Genomic DNA, 16,935 nt, shown 5'->3' with positions numbered 1-16,935 from the left:
GTAATTCTTTCGTACGAATATTCGAACATTCGATGACCAAAATTAATCTTTTTAAAGTTGTAGTAAACTATTATGATATACGCTTAAGTAATAGCGTGGCATTTTAGCCCTTCTTTGTCGAAACCACTACGCGCGGCGGACCATGAATTTTTGAGCCTCTGAAATTCCTCATTTCAGAGAGACAAAAAGTAATACATTATGAACAATGAAAAACAAAATATTTTTATTTATATTCCTCTGCCTTCATATTTGTAAACAACGTAAACTTAAATGGATTATGGTCAAATGGCGTTATACGCCAATGGAGGGTCTTTCCGTAGTACGAGCAGCCTCGTCCTGGGATTGACCTCTACTAAATAAAACTCTGGAAAAACCAAACCAACTCGGGAACTAGTTTATTCCTTAATTGGCAAAGTCATTTAAATTTACCGAAAATAATTAAATTGTGTGTGTCACTTGTTTTATTAAGCCAGTTACTGTAAATTTACGGGGTCTTTTTTATGGTACCCGACGATATGTCCCTAAATGGCATATGACGCGTGTTTAGTGTATCACATTCACACCTCTGGCAGTATTCGCCAATTGTTGTAAAAACAAGAGAAACGAACTTTAAACACAACAACAGAGTTGTAGGCAAAAGGTTTATTATAATTATTCGACAACAAAATATCGAATATTCGAATACCGATTTTGACATTCGAATACCAAACGTTTGATCGAATATTCGAATATTCGTTTGCATCCCTAATTGAAAGTAAACTAAAGGAGGCATTAAAAAGGCCAGTAAGATTTGTAATATTTCTTTTTTATATTTAAAGAAGGGTAACTTACCACCGCCATCGGAAGCGTATCCTCCACCTGTGCCGAAATATGCACTCCTTATTATTGGTTCAGTGGTCGGCTCGGGGGTAGAAAACAATAGTTCGTCCGAGGAATTTGCGGCTGATGTTACGTTTTCCGGAGCTGCTGTTGTAACAGATGGAGCAAGAGTTCCTGTGTGGTCTGCATCGACTCCGCGACCACTAGCCTCGTCCTTAGTATCGTCTGGCCGGTATATTGCAGATGAAGTAAGAGATGCTCCTGCCTCTAGTTGAAATGTACCTGTTATTATGGTTATGCTCTCCGCTGAAATCACAGACTGAAACCTTGCATCAATGCGTGCAATCTGTTGTTTGACTGTCTGGTCTGGTGCATATTTCATTTCGGAGAAACTGCGAAGGTCAACTGTTCCAAATGTCACTGTGCCTGCTAAGTCAGTTGAACTATACCCACCGGTAGCTGGGTTAAGTGAAGCCGTGTGTGCGTACTTGCCGAAATACAGTAGTGTCTCAAAGCCAAGGACCAGGTCAGCGATTCCCGTTAGACGACCATTGATAGACATCGACCTTGATTCTGTCTGACCTTCAGGAAAACACCTGTACCATACACATACGTTATTGAGGGGAACACGATTTCTGAATTCTGATCTGTGATGAAATTTACCCCTGTGATAAATGCATTACGAATTGATGGTCGATATTCAACTAGCAGTTTCTGACTGCCATGCAAATGTATCAATCCTGTTCCATCACCAAAAACTTTGTATATCTCAAATACTGTACTTCTACCATCATCAGCCATGTGGATGGAAGCCTGATTGAGAAGGTGCACTTCATCAAAATAATGTTCATTGAAGCTTTCATCGATCGTGGCATATTTGTCGTGAGGTCTACCTTTGTTGTCAAGTAAAAGCCGCTTGTACTCTTTGCTGTTCCTGATATCCTTGAGGTACACAGTGCCACCTCCAGCACTCTGGATGTCATCAGCACCATTTCCTCCAAATACAGTGAAGGTGCCTTCATAGAGTATCTCCTGCAGACAGTGAATGGCAACACGGCCAGCCGCCCCACCACCATTATGATGGCTGCCATCACCTCCGGTGGAAGAGATATCGCCGTAACCCTGAAAATCGTATAGCTCAATCAGCACACTTCCGCCGCTACCGGCACCACCATCAGTGCCGGTGGGGTTTGAGTCTTCACCATTAGCAGCTATAGTTCCATCGTTAATCATAAGATTACCCAGCTGTAGGTGAACATAGCCACCTCCACGTCCACCAGTTTTCATTCCAGAGTCTGAGTCATAGGTACCTCTGCTTCCAGCTGACATAGGGTTGTAAAGTGAGTTGTATGAGGGTCTGGTGACCGCAATTTCGTCGTCGTCTGTTCCACCACCGCCAACACCGCCATGAGCGGCACCGCCATTATATCCATTTCCGGGGACACCGGAACCAGTTGTGATGTCAATCTGATCTGAGTCTGGACGATGGTCCGCTGAACAGCTCATGTAGCTTTCTAGCTCAAGATCAATATTAGATGAAGTTACATTGAAGTAATCAGCGTAAATCTTGGCAGCGAATTTCAGATTGATATTGCTAGCTTTCATTAATGCTCCAGTGTTTGCATCATACTCAATGAGACTGCCAGGTTCGAGCTGCAATGTGCCGAACGTTACATAATTAATGTCATCGACATTTGTTACTGAGAATGACACAATTTTCGCATTTGATCCAATTCTCATTTTTCTTGATGGTCCCAGATATAAGTTAGAAACGCCTCTCATGATGCCGTCTAAGTCAAAAGCCACTGATCCTAGACCTAAGATTGTGACTGTTTCGGAGAGAATAAATTCCCCACCACTGTGCAACTCAATGTTGACCTGAAGTTTAGAATTGGCCTTTGTATCAGTTTCAGACCTTTCCAGAGTGCCTTTCTGGTTATTTTGAATTCTCACCAACCCAGTTCCGTCACCGTTGACCTTCTTGATATTCAACTCTCTTGGCTCCCCGTCCTTGATAACCTGCAACTTGGCATATTTGTAAATGTCAACGTCATCGAAATTTAGCACAAGCGAGGTTTCATTCAGTGTAGTGTAATAATCTGTCTGGCCATTAATATTATCGCACACTAGTTTCTCACCATACGTTTTGGAAAAAGTGTATATTGATCCCGGACCTCCGTCACCATGAGGTTCTGGTGAGGTACCTCCTCCGGCACTGTATGTGCCTTGGAATGAGTCAGTTTTCATGTCTACAGCAATGTGACCACCACTGCCAGCTCCGGCATCAGCAGCTGTGGTTGATCCACCATTAGCCACCATAGAACCAAGTCCTTTTAGCGCGACGCTACAAATGATGTATATACTGCCTCCAGCACCACCACCTCCGGTATCTGAATCGTTACCAGATGATTGCAAGATTCCATCCAAAATGATCTCATTGGTCTTGATTTCTATGTAGCCACCACCCTGCCCTCCTTCACCCCCTGAGGCACCGGGTGTAAGTGGTTTGTATATCGTGCCATAGGGCAGAGAAGCGTTGTCAACGGTGTAGTTTCCACCAACACCTCCTGCCGCAGTATGCGCGCCTCCATTCTTCCCGACACCATGTGCTGTTGAAGGCACACGAGGATCATCGACTCGTGCCTTACCGTCGGTATTCAAAGCAGCTTCTCTTTCTAAAATAAGACTGACTGCAATCAAATTAATGAATTCAGCCTGCATTACCACAAACCGTTTCAACTCCAGAGTGCCAATGGTCATTTTCAGACCTCCAGAGGGCAGCAAGAAATTTGAACCGGCCTTTAGCTTAATCGATACTAGAGTGTAGCTTCCTGGGTCACTTGTCGGGTTATATGCGCCATTCGCGTACATAGAAGTAAAGGTCGTTGTGTGACCGTTGATTGTACCACCATCTTCAACAATAAGGTTATTGAAGGTGCAAGTTCCCTGAATATCTAACGTGACACCAGCCACATACAGAGTATCGGGAACATGAAGTACAGCCTCCTCGCCAATTTTGAAATTGATGTTTGTAACAAACTCTCCGCGGACACCCTCCACCACTGCAGCCCTGACCTTCTGTTGGTCAGTCACGTGTAGGGTGCCAGTCGTGTCGCCATTGATGTTAGCTAGACGGAACTCCGTTGACGCATCTCCGAATATCGCATTGGCGTAACCTTAAACATTATAATAATTACGGTTATCATAAGTCTGCACAAATTCTTTTTGATCGAAAAAATACATAATAACGTAAAATTCATTATCATTAATATTGTTATCAACAAATACTATTTTGTTGTTTTTAGGCAATCAAGGTTGACAATTATTATTGCTAGAGTATTTGGCCGGGCTATAGGAGTAATGTCTATATCAAAATGTGTACCAAATTTCAATTGCACGCTTTTGGGATCACGGCCAAGGTTAACGTTTTATTTCATGCTGACAACACTTACTATCACGCCAAAGCTATGACATTACCTAGATTCTTTCCGAGAAACAGGCGGGCTAAACAATAATGAATACTTTTTGTCAGTGGTCTAAATAATCAGTGCATTATATTTTCACAGCGTCTACCTGACAAAGTAAGAAGGTCGTAGGTAAACTCTGACGAAGCCTCATCTCCGTCTATGTATGTGTACGTCTGGTTTTGTATAGAACTGTCAACATCTCCAATTATCGTCAGAGAGTGGACCAATTTCGGTGATTTTCCTGTGCGAATGTAAGTTGTTCCTGGACCAGCTTTTACCGTGTTCAGGTTGTCGTCATTGCCTGCTCCGTATGCAGTGATTTCACCAGAAAATGAATTCCTGTGAACACGAAAGTATAATGAGCATTTTATGAAAAGGAACAAAAATATTTTTTTTGAAAACCACAAAATTTGATGCTTTGAAATGTTTGTAAATGTGTTGCATTATATTCCTAAAAAAATAGTGTCAGTCAAATGCAAAGTAAAAATAAATAACATACTCCGTGGTTACAACCAGAGAAATTCTTCCCCCGGCACCACCTCCACCACTTCCATCACCGTCGCCGCCGTTCGCCTCAATCAGACCAGTTCCGGTAAACTGGGGCGTCTCGACTACAATGGTGCCACCGCTGCCGCCACCGGTGTTTGTTCCATTTCCGGATGCCCCATTTACTTGTAGCACACCTGGAATACAATATATTCACATGTACATATATTACATTTTGTACATAATGTTATTCAATGGTTAAATTGAGAATATCCTTAGATGGTCATACCATTTTCATGTTAGATATCGTACTGATCCCAACATAGTCAGAAGTGAACCACTGTTAAAATTGATGTTAAATGTGCAACTATGAATAAAGTCACTACTAACTAACTTCTTACTTATGAAGTATTACAAACTTTCATGAAATTCCTTTGTTTATAAATGATTTCGATGAAATATCTGCAAGTACCGTCAACTTTCAGAGTGGAGTACAGGAACAGTTTAAGGTAGCCGCCTCCGGACCCGCCTGATCCTTCGAGTGTGTTCCCTCCACCACTTCCGGCCTCCACCGGCAAGCGCGTATTGTCGTAAACAACGCCACCGGAAACGGCAGAGTCATATGAGCCTCCAGGGGCTCCGTGACCAGCACCGGTGCCAATATTATTATCCTGTAAAATGGTAATATGTACAACATTGTAGAAAACAAGTAAAAGTACGTATGTTTATTACTATTCAGATATTGCCATCTGAGATTGTCCTGGAATGTACATTGAACTTGTTTTCAAATAGTGTCCATTGGTTGTTGTTTAAGACCGCGAAGCAGAAAAAACCCAGTCTGAGATACAAAGGGTTTTTGAGGGAATGAGATATATATTTACTGATACTATATACTTTATGCTAGTGTGTCATGAACATTCAACAGACAACGTCAGCAGTCAGTATAAACACCGCCTGTTAAGCCAAAGAAAGCTTTCAAACAAAGTTCGAGGCTTTTGAACATGAACATAAGATAATATGTCGTTCCTAGGTTTATAACACATACCATAGCACCTGCACCAGGCCCTGACTCAGCCATATATCCACCACCATTCAGTGTGAGCGTCGATCCAGGATGTAGTAGAAGGCTTGTTGCTTTGATGTCAAGGCTTTCTCCTCTGAGAACAGCTCCATACTGCAGCTCCAGTTCAACAAATTGAATACCCTTGAGGGAACTTGGGTCCTTCTCAAATACTACTTCAGCAAAGCTCTCGAGAGTGAACTTGGAGAAACTGTATTCGCCCTTCTCCGTGAGCGAAGTGTGCTGGCCAGCCGAATCACAGCAAACACCTGTTCTGGCGTTAGCTGACAGTGTCACCTTCTGGTAAGAAGAGATAATCAGGTTCTGGATGTTGGAAAGGATTCCTGAAAATGAAAAACAACATTTAAATAAATTAACAATAGGCATACAATATTTGAAAGTCTTGAGTACCAACAAATAATAAAAAAGTATATCTTAAGATTATGACTTTAATAAGTGTTCGATGTTATATTTTTAACATTTTGGAATGTTGTACATTGTATTTGAACATTTAAAATTGATTTCAAGTACAATAGTAATCTATCATAACAATTAACACAGTGTACCTTCCAACGAGCTAGCTTCTCCCTTCAGCTCAACAGACTTTGGTAAACGAAGTTCACCATCCGGTTTTAGGTCAAAGCTGCATGTAATGGCGCTGTATACCAGTTCATAATCCGGACTGAAAATAGTATCGTCGCCAACAATGACGGTGCTGCCGGCTCCACATGTCAAGGTCTTTGCTTTGAAGTGAACGTTTGCAGTGTACAGCCAGACTCGAGTGCTTGCACCCATGATGAGCCTGTTGACCGTGTAAATGTCAGCGCTGGTAACATTAATGTAGGATACACCGGGTGTTACACCAGTGGCACAAGCATTGTCGAAATAAAAGTTATCTACATATCCCGGCGATCCGGCTTCTTGCACAATTGTGTAAGCGGTCCCGGACCCGCCAGCCTGTGCGGATGTTGAGGAGCCTCCACACAGCCTGAAGTCTCCAAGGAAGTGATAGTCACCATCGACATCAATAAATATTCTGCCGCCACCACCTCCACCGCCAGACGTGGCGCTGCCACCCTTGACGGATATCATTCCGGAACCAGTCATATCATTTATCACAGCAATATGAATGGCGCCACCACTTCCGCCTCCGGCATCAATTTCAGCATCACCACCATCAGCGCTAATTGTTCCCTCAATATTGAGAAGAGTATTAACCTCAAGTTTAAGGAACCCGCCGCCAAGCGCGCCAGTTTCGGTTGAACCATCTCCACCAGCAGAACCAAATTCTGTAGCTTGGTTAAATAGTCCGTTAAAGTCTACGACAGGTGTAACACTATCAGCGGAGTCGCCACCCTTCCCACCATGTGTACCGCCTGCACCGCTAGTACCTCCATTTCCAGCTGCATCACCAGCGTTCGAGTTTCCACCGTTGACACTGAGCTGACCACCATAGGCAATTTCTACTGCTGGGGAGCTAATGAACAGATTCCGTGATTTGACAGTTCCTCCGTACTTGACATTGAATTCTTTTACCATAGACAGTGTGTACAAATCCATGTTGTCTAAGCTGAGCTCAAAGACAGCATCAGTAGTAACATCAATTTTGTTAAAAGCAAGAGTTCCGACTGGTTTCAGATTTGAAGTATCAAGGCCAGACCGACTCTTAGAGTGGATCAATACCTTGCCTCCAGAAGATACAGTCATTTCTCTGACACCAATGACCGTTCCATATATTTCCAGGTTAAACCAGTCTTCACCGGTCGAATCATCATCCGTCAGCAGGATCTTGGATGGCAACGTGGCCATTCCACCATCTTCGATAAGAACCTTGCACATCAGAGCATACGGTGACAGGGTTCCATAGCTGGTTGCAATCGTGTATGTTTGGCCATCGCCAATAGTCAACGTACCTGTGTAATCACCACTGATTTTGTCAATTGTGATTGTAGCATTGCCATCAAACTTGACTTGTCCATAACCATTCACAATCAGGTCAGTGATTGACGTAATACTGGATACATGGGTGTAAGACTCAGACAGCTCATCATTGTTATTTATTGTAACTGTTTTAAACTGAGCTCCTCCAGACTGTTGATATTCTTTGTAGATTGTTCCTGCCGCTCCTGCAGATCCAACGCCTTTTCCACCATATGCTGTAATACTACCGAGGAAGCTTGTTAGCGTAGTTGCAATAATGGCAATTCTTCCACCACCGCCGCCACCACCATCAGTGGCATTACTCTCTCCACCGTTCGCAGATAGTTTCCCATGCCCCTGAAGTGTTGTGGCTTCAATGTAGATACTTCCACCACTAGCGCCTCCAGTAGATGTTGATCCGTGTCCATTTACAGTCAGGGTTCCATCCAATTCAGCTGTCCCGGAAACAGTTATTGACAAAACTCCGCCTCCATATGCATCCGAGGTACCACTACCGTAATCTGTGGGGTTTGTAGCAGATCCGTAAGTGGAGGCAGTACTGTTGTAACCACCAATGCCGCCATAACTTGCTCCCATGGTACTACCTGCAGAACCAGACGCGCCAGATGAATCTCCTCCTCCCCTTAAATCAATGACAGCGCCGTCCTGCATAGTAATTTCTGAAGCATCAACAGTGAGTTTCTTTTTTGCTCCATCAACTCCAATGATAAGTTGAGAAAGAGAATCCATGCTGATGGAAGTGCTTGTTATTGACAGATCACTCTGTGCAAATGTTATGTTTGCTTCGTAACCGATTTCAAAGTTATCCACCGAAAATTTGCTGACATCGTTTCCAAAGACAGCAGATTGAGCAACAGTAGTGACAGACCAAGCTGACAAAATCAACGTTGAAATGTAGACTTTTCCTGTGGCGGCAACTGTGAAAGAACCGTGGTTGTCAATGGTGAGAGAAGTGGCAGTGATTGAGCCTTCCAGGTTCAAATTAGGGTTATTTCCAGTTACAATGAGATCGCCGCTGACGACCAGAGCTCCCTCATCACTGATGTCTATATCACAAGAAAACCCTTTGTCCGCATCGCCTGAATCAAATTAAACCGAGAAATGAACATGTATACTTGAATATACCGATACCTTATTTTGCACATAATTTTTTTTTCTAGAGGATTTGTTTTTCAATTAACATGTACAGTGTGTCATCTTTCTTCATACAGATTTATTCAACATGAATTTATGCAACGAAATAGCAAAAGACATACTAATTATATAAAACATTGTAAAACTAGATGAAAATTTTGAAAAATAATATTTACCCATCGAAGTTGCAGTAAGCGTCTTTGAAGCAGGGACAATCAGCATGCAAACATCAGTTGATTCACTGTCTTCTTCAGAAATCAGTTCTCCGATAGTAACACTGCTATCAATCTGAACAGTTGCACCATTTGCAATGGTAAGCCTATCTAGACTGCTTTTAATTGATGTCTTTTCTGTACTCTTGCCTTCAACGAGCACGTTGTTTGACCCAGGTTGCTCTGTGTACACAGTACCTAAAATAAAAGAATGGATGTTATGCCATGTGAGTAGATTGATCGAATGTAAATGTTATAATAAAAACGTTAAAACTACCCGTGTTTTATAGAAAAAGGGGAGCTTATTCGACCGACCAAAATTGTTAGCGTTTAAAAGAAAAAGGTAGTTCACCTGAACTTCCGGTGTTTCCACTGGCATCATCTGCACCTCTTGCTGATGCAGTTCCGGTAAAGCTGTAAGTGGTAGAGGCAACAGCAGCAATTCTTCCACCGCCGCCTCCTAAGTTCCCTTCCGCCTTCATGTAGCCGTCTCCGGTGATTGTTTTAGCCTGAACCCAGATGGAGCCACCACTTCCGGCGCCACCAGTATCAGAGCTCACATCAATAGTACCGTCAATCGTCAGTGTATTAGTCACAACAAGCTTAATCTGCCCACCGCCTCTCCCAGAAGACGTTGTAGCTCCAGCGCCGTTACTTCCGTATGATGTTGGCGATTTAATATTTCCATATACCGCCAGGGTGTTACTCACACCAGAGCCGCCATGTGTAGCTCCTTTACCTGATGTTGCCGCACCTGTTCCGCTTGACTGGAACCCTTTACCTACGCCGTTTATTGATCCACCGAACATAATGTTGATGTTGGAGGCAGAAATTGTGGTAACTCCAGATCCAGTTTCGCTGCCTTTCAGGCGAATTTCCGCACCAGGGCTTATTGTCAATGTAGTAAAGGAATATGAAGTTCCTGGCTTTGCAATACAATACTGTGTCCTTTTTAGTGTAAGTTTTCCACTAGTAGGACAGTTTTCTTCGTCCAAGGCGGCTCCAGCTGCAGACACGGTTCCTTGTGTGCCCTTACTGAGATAGTATGCGCTTGTATCAAGACTAAATTCAGCAGTCTTGTTGAAGAATGTCAGTGCTAGGGTAACGAGTGATCCCGGAGCTGGACAATAGGCAGATGTTGTCATGACACCTTGGTAGTCGACGACGAGTGAATGGATTTGAAGATCTGACGCTGGGTAAGACATTTTCAGCTCTCCGTTCTCTCGTATGGTCAAAGTGTCTGTACTTGTAGAAACTGTTCCACACACATCAAGCCACCACCCCTTGTCGATAACAACAGTCTTTGGTAGATCAATCTTCCCGCCGTACGCGACATGGACATTTGTTCCAATCGACAGTGAGTTGACAATGCCCACTCTGGTGCCCCAGTATAGTACAACGTTCTTGCTTACTATGACAACAGAGTCATCGTTTCCTTTGATGGTGCCAACATTTGCGCTGAGAGCCGGCAGTGAGTTTCTTCCCTGGAATCCGGATGTTCCCGGGCCAGTAACCTACAGCAGAATGAAATCAAAGTTTGCCATAATAATAAATGGCATCATTATAAAATGTTAAATAAGAAAGTACATTATAAATATAAATATTAACACATTATTGTGACAAGTGCATACCTGTAGTTCATCCAGGTCCACGCTGAGAACGTTCGTTGGGACCCCGAGGGTGGACACACAGTCTGTACTACTGTCTGATTTTATGATTGCCTATATGGTAGAGAGGGAATATAGATAAAACAAAATCACTACAATGCAAACTCAAATGAAATGAGATTAATTAGCGAGTACATACTTATTTCACATATACATGTTCAAATTTTCCGTACCTTTCTGTTGCCACTATTTTCTATGTAGATAACACCGGCAGCCCCGTTTTCTCCGTTGGGAGTACTACCTCCAAAGGATGTGATGTCCCGATCATCCACAAAGCCACTAGTGAAAGATATGGTGATGTAGCCGCCTCCACCGCCCCCGGAACTCATGGCAGATCCACCATTTGTGTGAATGATACCTTAAATAACATGGCAGATGTTCACACAACATTTAATCAAGAGCTCATTTAAATATCATATAACAAAAGCGACACACAGCAACTCCAATGTATATATGTGTGTTTATTATTTTTTTTGTCAAGCAAAAGACAAAAACTGAACAATATCAAAGCCATGCTGTATGTTTTGCTATACATATACGTATTGTTTTAACAACATGTGTTCCAAGTTTCGTTTATAAAAAAAAACTGAACGGCCGCATTAGAATAAGAGCTAAGTATAAAGATTTTGCACGACGCCCGCAAACGACAACAAAGCCAAGGCTTTCAAATTACGACATTTGTCTTCGAAAAACAGATGTGAACAACTATCAAGAATCAATTCAGTGGTCAAATTATATATAAAGGTTTAAATGTCAGTTTTCAACCTGAAAATCCCCCAAGATTCAAATACAGCAGGGTGAAATTTACTACTACACAAAAGAAAGGAACCTTTTAATCCAAAACATATGATCATGCTAAGTGGCTTAGTAAAATTAGTGCGTGATGTTTTTACGCATATGTTACGCACCTTTAATTTTCGCGGTTTCACAGGTAATCCAGATACTGCCTCCAGCAGCACCGCCGTAGCTTCCCGAAACACCGTCTACACTCGTCGTTCCGGCCTTACCACCACTAAAACAGAGTTCAGCAATAATAAGGCATCCATTATTTATCGAGTCTTCTTGTACATTAAATTGACTGTTTATTTCTGCTTATAGATCATGGACAAACTAACTTACTCTGCTTTGATTTCTCCGTCGATTTCAACAGTACCAGATGCCTCGATCTTGAGAATTCCTCCTCCGTATGAAGAGTCACTACCGGAACCTTTGGTTGTGGGCTCCCGGAAGTAGCCGTATGCAGGTCCACGATTGTATACCGCCGCCGTAGAGTTATAGTAGCCGCCGCCTTCACCACTGTGTCCGGCGCCATAGTTTGGCAGGTAGCCTATACGCGAAGAAGAATGACCGAGCTTAGCAATACAGACATTGGTTTATTATCAAACAAAAGTGCTAAACAATGAACACCAAAGATTGTCTTTTTTTCTATTCAGTTAAACAAGGGGCATAACTCCAACACATTTTTAAATCAAGTCATGGTCTTTACTATGCATATGTTTAATGTCTCTCGCAACATGTTAAACAAGTTTTACTTTAATATTTTAAGTGGTTTTTGAGCTACAGTCAATTTTGAACGATGACGCATTCGAAGTTTGAGCTATGAAATAGATCCCATGCAAGTTGGATATATTAGTAAACAACATCTAAGAAGCAACAGCCTAGGTTAGGAAACAGTTTGTCTCCCCTCATCATTCACACACACACACACACACACACACACACACACACTTGTATATATCACATGCATAATATGCTAACAAATATTCATGATGCTTTTCCGCAATGTGTTTTATATTATAACGATTCATTAGCAGTGTTTGATTTATTTTTAATCTGTAAATATTTAGCCCACATACCATCACCCATTTTGATGTCTCCCCTTTCACTGAGATTAATGACACCTCCCTCCTCGACCTTGACATTAGTGGTCTCAATGATAAGGTCAGAACCCTCAATGCGTCCAGCGGGCGCAATGTTAAGGTTTGAGAGAATCATGTGGTACTGGATATCCTCCGTCATGTTCAGAACACCGTCTGCCATGATGTTCAATGTGGATATTGTGAACCTAGCGTCGAATGAGCTGCCCTAAAATATACAGGAAAAATTATAGATTCTTTTTACTTTTTTCCATAACCTTTTCGGCTGAACGAACGTCCGCTCCGGATTAAAACGAAATAATGAATAAAGCACCAAAGAATGAAGGGCGGATAACTCTATCTTAAGCAAAGCTAACAAGATTGCTCTGCCTTGATCATAATTATTTTTCTCAAACTGTTATACAGTAAAACTGCGGTCGTTCGAACAAGCGGTCATTCGACTGGAGAATTGAAAATCGGGTCGTTCGAAACATCGGTTCCCTCGAGGTTTAGACTCGGTCCCCGGCAACCTCGAGCGATTGCAGTTTTACTGTATTAATATCGTGAAAGTGACCACATGAACAGACAAAATAAATTGCAAAAACTTTGAATAGTTGATGTCCAAACGCCATTATGCAGTTTAAAACATTATGAAAATAACACACACCAAAATGAGAATACAATGATTATCAATATTTAATCCTGCTCGTGAACATTCCTACTTATATTGTCCTTGAAGCTTATGATGGCGTTAGCAGCAGCATAGACAAGGAATGGCAAACTAATTACCAGCGTTTTACTGGTAGCCATGAGGTTGAGGGTGGATCGGACGAGTGTGAGTTCGGTGACGCCCCCGATGGTTCCGTGCACGTTGCTCTGGGAGTTGAACCACTTCACCTTGGACGGCATGGAAAGCAAGCCGCTCTCGTACACCTCGGCATGAGCCGGGAAATACAGGTCAATCGCCCTGGAGTTGTAAAATAGCGATTTGGTTGTTAACTTTTAAACAAAGATCACTTATCAGATGTACCAAAAGCTACTTCCACATGGAGAAATATAGATTTAAACGTTAGTTAAGATAAAACACACGCACAAATTAAGCGATTAATGTACTCCGATTTCTTATCGAAATATTCATAACGGGTCATTGGAAATGGATCCAAAAAGAAAAGAAAAAAAACAACATAAGTAACAATTTGCAAGCATTCTGGAAATGCAGACGTTAATGGATGAAAATATATTGAGCACTTAAGCATGCTTTTATTGATGCAATTACATGTTCGTATCCTCCAACATTGCATTACCTGACAGTGAATGTTTGATACGGTCCCACATGGATAGTTCCGAGGTTATTCGCGTCATTGCCAAAGTCCTTGCCATAGAAACCCTCTGTTTCAAATTTATAGTCCGCGCTAGCCGGGTTGGCTGCCGGCTCGAGGGCCAGGTGCGCTCCGTTGAACAGATAGAGCTTGTCAACAACCATGGAACCAGAAGTGGGGAATGTGATCCATGTGCGTCCATAGTCCATGTCCGCGATACCAGACACATCATATTGGTCGATGGAGGACTTAAATAATTCAATGTATAAACAATAAATATGCATGTTTAAAATAATAACTTCAAATAACGATTGCAGTTAAACAGTTCAACAAAACTTATTTTTCGGTAAAGTATTGACTAGAACTATGTTTCCACTAATGACAAATAATAGATAATAATCATATACGTCACAACTTACAGGAACAGAATAAGGCTTCTTGTTATCCACATATAGCAGCTTCTTGCTGATGGCTCCCACGTACACAGTACCCGCGCCGCCGGTAGAGTGGCTAGACTGGCCTCCATATGCCGTCCACATGCCCGTGTACTCGGAGGAGGTAGTGTAGGTTATGGCGATACGGCCGCCCGCGCCACCACCCGTCGTGGACGTAGCTAGTAATTTAAAGAATTTTCATAATAAACATTTTTAAGCTCAATGGTGACGTAGGCAAATAGCTTATAAAATCACTCTGGATTCCAAATCTTGGGCAAAAACGGTACTGTGTCCATTTTGAGAGGCGGACACCTAAACCATTAGACCACAGATACACCTAACACAGTTTTGTTATCTACATACAGAATTGCAGAAAGTTATTTGACCACGTTAATGTTGCATGAATATAGCTCATATAATTGTAAAAAAACTTGCAATCATAACGCACCTGCACCACCGTTAGCGGTGATTTTGCCTTTGCCATTGAAGTTAACGGTGTTTAGGATGATACTGCCACCGCTGGCACCTCCGACTGTTGAGGAACCTTTCTGACCATTGCAGCTGATTATGCCTGGAAATGTGAAGTGTGATTTAGAATGTTGGAACCAAGAGTACTCATTCCGAAAGCACAACTAGACTGCATAATGAATTAACGAGTTCCAGGTGTGTGGGACAGTGCACGAGAGTGGCAGTATTGCAACAATTAGTCCATACAAAGCCTACATCTTCATGTGTTACATAATGTTTTCCTCACCATCAACATAGGCAGTGTCTGTGATGTCAAACTTGAGGACGCCTCCTCCAATAGATTCTTCAGTTGTGACCATGTCCGTGTAAATACCATTACTTCCGGGTTCAATTGGGGCAACAACGTCACCGTAGTACAAGCCTCCGCCATAAGAGGCGGTAGTGTTTGTTGATTGTCCGCCCTGACCACCGTGACCAGCGCCGCGACCACCCTCACCTTTACCCAAGCCCCCATCCTCGTGTACAGCCTGTATGTTGGATGATGTGTTATTAAAAAAAAGTGAGTACATAATTGACATCCTAATCAAACTTTACCTTTATAAAAGAGATATAGCCGTTTAAGTAATGTCATTTGTATGGTATTTATTTTATTTGGTTTATCCACGTGCCAAATTTTTACAACTTCATAAGCTTCTCGATAAAAAGCTATATGACTATGGAAGACAATGTTACCTGTTCATCAGCAGAGATATACGCGGAGTCCTCCACAGTGAGGGAGTTGGCGGACACCACCAGGTTATCCGCCTCCACCCTTCCCCCGCTCTCCACCGTGAAGTCCGTCCCCACAAGCTTCATGCCCCGCCCCTCTGTCTCGATCTTCAGGGTCCCGCCTCCCTTCACCGTCACACTGATGAAACTGATCTCGGGAACAGAGGCTGAAGTGTCTGGTCTGAAATAATTGAACGGTAGAGTTGGCATGCAGTTTAAGTATACGATAATTATACTTAAGTAATAGAAAAATATACATACAAGTTTCTGAAAATTGTTAATCCGAAAAAATCACTATTTCGAAATAAAGTTTTGGGTCCCTACGATTTCGGATTAACGGTGTTCAACTGTTTCCTGATTAATCCATAAACACGTAATTAGAAGATAGAATTAAATTGTTAACTTTTGAATTAAACCAAGCATCACATTCGAAGAAATTCTGTGATTAACAATGCTATAAAACTTATATCCTGGTGATATTAAGATGACCGGTAAAACATGCAGAGAACAATACATTTATATAAAAGAATACCTAAGAATGATGACGCCATTAGGTCCAATGACGAGGTGTTCCACGCCGCTGAGAGCGCCCTCGTTCTCTATTGTAATTCCCTTCACTGTAAGGGTCTGCTCAGCCAGCATGGTTCCAAGATCGTATACGAATATACCAAACTGAAGCTCAGGGCTGTCCGCGGGAAGGCTGGTCGAAATTTGCTGGTATGGGCCTGACAAAAAACACGTAAAAATGCTAGAAACATATATGCGCAATTCAAGTTATCCGATGAACGGGTGATCTTATCATATCATCCAACCATTGTTAATGTTAACTTATTATGCCTAGAAAGAGCTTTGTCTGGTGAATACTAATGCTTTAAAAAACATAAGTGACCCAAAACAAGATCAATTTATCTAAGTTTATTATTTTTTTCTTTATATCAATTTTTCATTATCGTACAAAAAAAAAATCTTAACATACCTGATTGCAAAGTATGAACTTAAGTCTTAAGTTTTTAACCATGAGTTCAAATGAAAATCGCTAAAAAAACTCGACTAGAAGTGAAGCTTAAATTTTATCTCAACTCATTCTTACTCACCAACGTGCCATACTCCTGTTTTATCACCAATGGACTTTTTAACAGTGACTGTCTGTGTGTAAGCTTGTTCGGTTATTCTATAGAGGGCCAACTGGGCCTGTCCACTAAGAGTCACTTCCTGTAAAAGAAAACAATTCTTGTTTGATGTATTGCAAGCCTAATCTCATAATTTAAAATGTTATGGCAATAATGCATTTCACGTTTTTTTAA

General features: G+C 42.0%; 1 protein-coding gene across 1 annotated transcript in view; it reads right to left on the bottom strand.

Moving 5' to 3' along the window:
- LOC128215890 (uncharacterized) overlaps window positions 1-16,935 on the bottom strand; it is a 199,565-nt gene that overhangs the window by 132,249 nt on the left and 50,381 nt on the right. The window contains 22 exon segments of the mRNA XM_052922496.1: window positions 832-1,404; window positions 1,407-3,995; window positions 4,393-4,625; window positions 4,786-4,969; window positions 5,245-5,443; window positions 5,818-6,176; window positions 6,399-8,852; window positions 9,084-9,317; window positions 9,472-10,633; window positions 10,751-10,840; window positions 10,960-11,144; window positions 11,695-11,798; window positions 11,906-12,113; window positions 12,643-12,871; window positions 13,432-13,609; window positions 13,947-14,209; window positions 14,381-14,574; window positions 14,844-14,966; window positions 15,150-15,390; window positions 15,596-15,812; window positions 16,164-16,356; window positions 16,726-16,843. Of these exon segments, the coding sequence (XP_052778456.1) occupies window positions 832-1,404; window positions 1,407-3,995; window positions 4,393-4,625; window positions 4,786-4,969; window positions 5,245-5,443; window positions 5,818-6,176; window positions 6,399-8,852; window positions 9,084-9,317; window positions 9,472-10,633; window positions 10,751-10,840; window positions 10,960-11,144; window positions 11,695-11,798; window positions 11,906-12,113; window positions 12,643-12,871; window positions 13,432-13,609; window positions 13,947-14,209; window positions 14,381-14,574; window positions 14,844-14,966; window positions 15,150-15,390; window positions 15,596-15,812; window positions 16,164-16,356; window positions 16,726-16,843 (10,330 nt within the window).

The sequence above is a fragment of the Mya arenaria genome, chromosome 14 (genome assembly GCF_026914265.1).
Source record: "Mya arenaria isolate MELC-2E11 chromosome 14, ASM2691426v1".
Classification (NCBI taxonomy): Eukaryota; Metazoa; Mollusca; class Bivalvia; order Myida; family Myidae; genus Mya; species Mya arenaria.
This window is presented reverse-complemented; position numbering and strand designations above follow the sequence as displayed.